Below are 7,529 nucleotides of genomic sequence, written 5' to 3' on the forward strand. Positions count from 1 at the left end.
TTATACTGCCTATACAGAAGTCCCTCCAGATCAAAGGAACCAGAGACCCAGGAACTCTGGGAAAGGTGCACCTGTAGATATTGCAGTTTGCTAAGTGCCTAGAGTCTTTGATCCTCTGGAATTTTAGCAGGGTTATATACAGATAACAGAAGTTCACTTGCCAACTTGCAAGATCATACTCATTTTTGTAAAGCCCAAGAGTAAAAAATGATCTATAAACTCCACTGAAAATGAAAGTGAATTTCTTTGCAACATAAAGAATGTGTCTCTTAAAAAAAGTGTTCACAATCTTTATTTCCCATTTCTTTGTCCTTTCTGGCAAAGAATTAGTTCACAAAGTTGAAGCTAAGGGAGATGTTTTCAATTCACACTGTTCAAAATGCTTCTCTAACTTTGAGAAAATGAGTACTACTCTGGCTGTCTAATTTTCAGAATACAACTCTAATATGAAGGCAACTTCACCTCTTCCTACGGAGATGAAATTTCCTGGTCAGATGATTTTCTACAGACTTGAAGTTCCTATATTAATACATGTACCTACAATATACATGCATGCATTAAGAATGCAAATACTTTTCACTTGGCTGAAGTGTTTGATCCATGGGTGTTTGTTACATTACACTGTTGTCTCTGTCTTTACTATCATTTTATTTTGAAGGTGTTTTAGTATAAAAGCCTTCTCTGTACTGAATCTGAAAAGGAAAAAAAAAGAAAAGAAAAAAATTACTTAGATGTGTTTTGGTTTGGCAGCAAAACCAAATGAACTAAATATATGAATTTCTACTCACTTTCTCATTATTTTTTGAATTTCTCGTGCTTCTTCATCATTTAACCTTTGAAGGATTGATTCCAAGAAAGAAAGATGACAGTGAATGTATTCAGCCACCTAAGAAAGGCAGAGACAAAATAAAACATGTTTGTGAGAAGCATTGTGTCCCAAAGAAAGCAAGAAAGATTCTACATGATGCTGTCTCATACATCACTGCTGATTTCTTCTGCATCTTTGTCCATGAGGAAAATCCTGGCATTCTTTTGTGAGGGACCCTGCAAAAGCCTCTGAAATAAAGGAATGTCTGTCTTCTTTAGTCGTCTCTTTTCTGAAAATATAAACAAAGACTCATGAACAGGCAAGAAAGTTCACCAAAATGTGGTACTCTTGTTAACCATGCTATAAAAATGATGAATATGAAGAATTCAGAGAAGCATGGGAAGACTTATATGAACTGATGCAGAGAGAAATATGCAGAACTAGGAAAATGGTATACAAAATGACTTCTTTTAAGTCCCAACAAAAAATTCTATGTTTTATTGGAAGCCTTCTTCAACCCCTCTAAATTCCAGTACCTTCTCTCTATTAATTATTTCCTAATTATCCCATATTTAGCTTTCTTTGTATTTATTTCTTTGAGTGTTGTCTCCTCCATTAGATTTTAAGTTCCTCAAGGGTAGGGATTGTCTTTTGCCTCTTTTTTTTATCTCCAGTGCTTAACATAGTGCCTGGACATCGTAGATGCTTAATAAATGTTTGCTGATGGGCTGATAGATACAATGTTAGAAATGGAAAGAACAAAAACAATCCAAGCTAAAAAGTAGATAATTAGAATGATAGGCACCTTTGCGTGTTATCAAATTTCTAGAAGTATCTGGAGTCCTCGTTGTCCTAAATATAAGACAGTGGCACAAAAATGCCAAATCTTTCATTTTTAACTTTGCCATCTGCCTTACTTAGTGGTCAAAGCAGAAAGAAAACCCACCATCTTCTGAAAGAAGGGTTTATGAAAAGAATCGGGTGATTTCAATGACCTTTGAATGACCTCCTTTTCTTACCTCCAGTTGCATGGATGATATAAAGAGCAAAGTCCTGGGGGTTGTTTTCAATCTGTTAAAGAAAAACAAACAAGAGCGACTTTCTGTTCTGTAAAATACTTCGGTTAACTTTCACGTGTCAGCATGGAACTTCCCACCCTGCACTGGCGGCAATCCCGAGGCCATGGCTACAAGGGGGCTCACAGGGTCAACTAGGACAGAGAGACGTCTGGTGCTGCACAGGAAAAGTGCAGAAGGGATTCATTCAGACTAATCAGGAGAAAATTCAAAGAAGATCCCAAATCCTAAGAAAATCCAAAGCCTAATTTTCAGGATATCTTCATATAATAAATAACAATAACAGTAACGTTTATTTTGACCTTGAAAGTTTTTGCAAAAGACTTTACAAATATTGTCTCATTCAATCCTCACAAAAACCCTGCAAGGTTTGTGCTATTATTACCCCTATTTTACAGATGAGGAAACTGAGACAGGAAACTAAGGTCAAGGTGAGGGTCACACAGCTGGGTAGTGTTTGAGGCTAGATTTGAACTCAGGTTTTTCTTATGTCAGGTCTAGTGATCTTTCCTGGAGCCCAGATAAACTATTGCCAACTTTTCAAATTTTCAGGAAAAAGGTTTTGTTTTGTTTTTCTCTGTTGGTAAAAAATAAGGTAAACAAAATGGGCCTTTGCTTTCAAGAGTAATGATTAGTAAAGGTACAGGCCTTGGGAGGAAGGAAGAGGGCTAGACAGAGAAAGGTGACAGTGTTTCTTAGCTTATCTTTTCCCCTGATTTCACATCATTTGGGTGCTAAGTCAGAGAGAATCTTAGGAATGTGTAAGGTCAGAAGCCAGATAGCTTGCAGTAACGGTGGCCCACTAGAAACAGAAGTCTAAAAAGCTTCCTCTTAGCTTGGGAGAGCTCTCTTTGGTTACCTGGATATGGTAACACCCCCCCCCCCCCAATATCCACCTCTTAGTTCTCCTGGCTTCCTTTAAGGACCAGCTAAAGTCTCACCTTTGCCCTTCCAGATATCACTTCCACTGATAAATCATCTCAATTTATCCTGGATAAATCTTATTTGTACAAAATTGCTTGCTTGTTGTCTTACTCTTTAGACTTATGAGCTCCTTGACGCAAGGACTATCTTTTGGGGAAAGAGAGGGGAAGGGAATAAGCACTTATATGACACCTACTATGTACCAGAAACTGGGATAAGTGCACAAATAATTTCTCATTTGATCCTCACACCTTTCCTACAAGGTAGGTACTATTATTATCTCCATTTAACAGTTGAGGAAACTGAGACAGGTAGTGGTTAAGGGACTTGCCCAGAGTCCCACAGTTGAGGGTCTGAGACCACATTCAAACTCCAGACTACTGCCCTACCAGCTACTACTTTTATTCTCTTAGCACAGTGCCTGGGCACACAGTAGGCATGTAATAAATGCTTACTGAATGACTGACGGCAATGACTAAAAAGCAATCAGCCTTTTCTGATCATGGAGAGGTTCTAGTAACCATACCCTAGCAGCCTAGAGATAAAAGAAGCCAAAAGCTGGTAGCAAACATCATTGGCCAATAGACTCTGTAGCTAGGAGCTATAAGCCACCACATAAGATGGAGTGATCAAGGCATAGTTGAGGCTACGAGTCTAGCTCTCACCATAAAACTAGTGGGGATAGTGGAAATTGTTGTTTGTTGGTGTTTTCTTGAAGAGGACCAATGACATCATGAGGGTGATGTCTGACTTGCTGTTAACTAGATTTAAGTGGGGCAGAACCATGCAAAGTTATCAGCCTCATTCTCTTCTCCATAGTCATCAGAGTCCAGTGGCAAGACAAAAGTCCAGATGACTAGTGATGGCCCACCACACCCAAGGATATTGGCATCATTAAAATGCTAGTGTTCTTGGGGTTGGGACAGGGAAGGCAGGCAGAACTTGCCCTTCCACCAATGTATCCTGGCCGCATATCTTCCTTTTGCATGTATTCCCCATTTATCAACTCTACATAAATGCCACCCTTCCCACTGATGGGGTATTTTTAGGATAGCGTGCCCCAGTTAATAGTTTATTGTTTTTTTTCTTGCTGTGCTCTTTCATTATCTGACTTTGCTTTGAACCAATTGTATCCTCTGGCTGATGAGAGAAAAAGTAGTTACATTAATAGGGGATACTGAGAGTAGATGTAGCCCCATGCTGCTGAGATGATGCAGAGAAAGAGACTTGGAGACTAGAGGATGGTTCCCACCACAGTAGACTCACTACTTAAGGATGTAGTTCCTTTACCCTGGAGTAACTACTTTGGGAGCTCCAAGTATCAGAGAGAGCTGACCCAGGTACTAGCAGAACCCTTTATGATCTCCCCATCATTTTTCTGTAGTAATCATTTCATAGGTTTCCCTATAGTGAAGAGGGGTACAACCCTTTAAAAACCATAAAAGGAAGGTGGTTAGACCATTTTTAAGGAAGCAGGACAAGAATGGAAGGGGGGGGGGAGGAAAGTGTACACCCTCACCTGCTCGTAAGATCCTGGGTGGTCAGAAACCCAGGCCTGGAGAAACAAGGCAGGGAATTGGCTGGCAACAGGCCAAGTCCTGAGCTTGTGGGTGGTATAAATACTAATGGTGGAGATTGCCCTGGATTTTGCACCCAAGTCACCAAGAGACGGATTAGTGATTTCCACTTGAATTCAACAGAAAAGATTACCTTGAATTTTTGTAGAAGTTGCTTTATTACTTCTTCTGTTCCCATCTTACTGTTTATTCTCACTTTGGTTTCAGATCCAAAGGCTGGAGTAAAAATTGATGTCTGGAAGGGGGAAATAAACATTATAGCAACATCCTAAGGTGTGATTGTTCTATTTGCAGAAGGCCTGTACTCTAGGCCCCAAAGCAACAGCAATAGAAAGTTCTGAGTACAAAGTAATAGAGGACCATGGTCTGAATTTGCGAATATCTGATTAAGATTTTTTAAGATCTTGTTGTATTATTGGTTATTTATTTTTATTTTTTAGAGCTTTTATTTTCATAACAACTTCAGTTTCTGAACATATGCCTTCCCCCATGCAGAAAGTCATCCCTTGTAATAGAGAATAATACAAAAAAAAGTAGAGAAAAACCAGTCAAATCAGTCAACCATCAGCTGAGTGTGACAGTACATGGAATGCTTCACACCCATAGGCCCCAACTATACAAAGAAGGAAGGTGGCACATTTTCTCATCTCTTCTTTCTGGTCTAACTTGGTTTTTGTGTCCCACTCATGAAATATATGTATCTTTTTATGGGAGAAGAGGGCAGAGGGCAAATCTTATTACTTGATTAATATGAGGTCAGAAGCCTTCCACATTTTTTTTTTCACATGCCTAGACTTTCTATATTTAAAATTTGGTGGAGTTTGGTTTCAAATGAGAGGGAAAGAAAATGCGGCCACAGGTTAAGTTTCTAAGTTAGGGCTCTGTTATGGCTAAGTTCAATTTCATATTACAGTGCATTACCAATAATGATTTATATGTCAACAGTGACATAAAAGAGGCATGTCCCATCAAGAACATGTATAGGCAGAGAAGGTGAACTGATGATTTATTCAGCATAAGGGACAAATGATGGACAGCTTGAGCACTACGTAGAGAAATAGTGGCTAGAGATGGATGGAAGTGTAGTTGGGCAGCAGACAGACAGACAGATAGATAAAGTTCTTTGTGAGCTGGGATTGTTTCATTCATTGAATTTGCATCCTTAGTACTTAGCATAGTGCCTGACATGTAGGAGTCATTAGACAAATGTTTTCTGATGGGTTGATTGTGTGTGTGCATGTGTGTATTCATATGTCTATGAATTTATAGATGGGAGGAAAGGAGAGAAGAATAGGCGAGAGAGAAGGAGGGAAGGAAGGAGAGAAGGTGAGAAGAGGAAAGATGAAGAGAGAGGGAGAGGAGAGGGGGGGAAGAAGAGAGACAGATGGAGACAGAGACAGAGAATAGAGGATGGTCCCCAAATCACTAAGTAGAATATCTATATTGGATTTATGAGAAAAATACAGGAAGAATGTTATAAGATAGAAAGGTATGGATTAACTTTGATTGACACTGGGAGGTGGAGTGTCCTTGTTCTTGAGCTGGGAGGGACCTCTGAGGTCATCTAGAATAACCCTTCATTTTACAGATGAGGAAACTGAGGCCCAAAGTAGGGTAATTATCTAAGTCGTCATATATAATCCCTATCTCTGGTTTTGTGACATCCCAAGGCATCTGAAGTTACCTGAAATGGATATTTAAAGTTCTCAGCCTTAGAACTCCAATACTTAGAAAACTAAGGGATTAGAAACTCACCATATAAGTATGATCATTATGTAAAAATATATTCAGCTAATTACAGCTAGCCTCAGTGCCTAGTATGGCATTTTCATAATCTATGCCACACCATATTATAATTAGAAAATAATGTGAATTATTTCCTATTTATTCTTTATGAAATTTGTTGGCATGTATTGCATGTTATTAGATTGTGAGCTCCCTGAGGGCAAGGACTGTATCTCTAGCTCTTAGCACAGTGTGTGGTACATAGTAGGTTTTTAATAAGTGCTTATTGCCCCAATGGGATCTGCTGGCTGGAGCAGAATATTTTTCCTTGGTAGTTTTTGCCTCACAGAGGCAGCTCAGTGGAGTGGATTGAATATTGGACCTCAGGAATCAGGAAGACCTGAGTTGAAATCCCACCTTCCCACAGTTCCTAGCTGTGTGTCCCTGGACAAGTGTGTCTGATCCTTAATTTCCTCATCTGGATTTGTGACTTTTATGGTCCTTCCTATGATCTTTGTACCACAATAGATGGGGATTTGTCTTCAAGAGATGGTACTGCCTTTTCTCAGCTTGGTACACACACCATCTCTTGCCACATCCTCTCAAGTCTCTTCTAGGGCAGGGAGAAAATTATTTTGCAAACCTGCAAGGTCATTAGATGGTGAGCTCCTTGAGAGCAGGGATTGTATTTTTCCTTTTTTTTTGTATCCCTACTGCTTAGAACAGTGCCCAACTTAATGTCTGCTATTTAACTGACAGAAAGAGCTATACAGATATTATACAAAGAGCAAAGAGGTTGGGGCTATATTGGGTGACCATTGTAGATTGTAGGTAGGTCAAATGAGGAAAAATTTGGAGAAACAATCTTGGACTGGGATTAAGTCCAAGTTGAGCAAAAAATAAAGGGGATACGGAAGGAGAATTTCCATTCCTCTAGACTTCAGAGGAAATGCTGCTTGGATGATTCCAAGAAAAGGAGGCAGGTTAGAATAGCTGTGGGGAAATGTAAACAAGTATCTATGCACTTAGAAATGAGATTTTGTTCTCCATGCTTTTAATAAAATCAAGTCTTTCTCCCAAAGCACTTGTTAAAAATCCTATTAAAAAACTAGGATAACATTCATACAATAGTAATAACACTGCAAAAACAAACAATTTTGAAAGACTTAAGTACTCTGATCAATATAATTGCCAGTCATGATTCCAGAGGATCCATGAGAGAGCATACTACATCCCTCCTGACAGAGAAGTTAGGGACACTGAGTGCAGAATGAGATTTATTTGGGAAATGGTCAAAATGGGAATTTACTTTGCTTGAATATTAATTCAATTGAATTTGCATCCTTAGTAGTGCCTGACATGTAGGAGTGATTAAACACATGTTTTCTGATAAGTTGATTGTGTGTGTGCATGTGTGTG

At 39.1% G+C, this 7,529-nt stretch overlaps 1 protein-coding gene across 1 annotated transcript in view; it reads right to left on the reverse strand.

The window, feature by feature from the left end:
* Positions 1-276: 276 nt before the first annotated feature.
* RASSF6 (Ras association domain family member 6) overlaps positions 277-7,529 on the reverse strand; it is a 69,256-nt gene continuing 62,003 nt past the window's right edge. Inside the window, 5 exon segments of the mRNA XM_069091716.1 lie at positions 277-692; positions 789-886; positions 979-1,097; positions 1,828-1,879; positions 4,519-4,620. Coding sequence (XP_068947817.1) covers positions 617-692; positions 789-886; positions 979-1,097; positions 1,828-1,879; positions 4,519-4,620 — 447 coding nt within the window. The 3' untranslated portion in view covers positions 277-616.

Source organism: Petaurus breviceps, unplaced genomic scaffold, assembly GCF_028583685.1.
Source record: "Petaurus breviceps papuanus isolate PSGF00001 unplaced genomic scaffold, PetGlider_PUasm1.0 126, whole genome shotgun sequence".
NCBI classification, from domain to species: domain Eukaryota; kingdom Metazoa; phylum Chordata; class Mammalia; order Diprotodontia; family Petauridae; genus Petaurus; species Petaurus breviceps.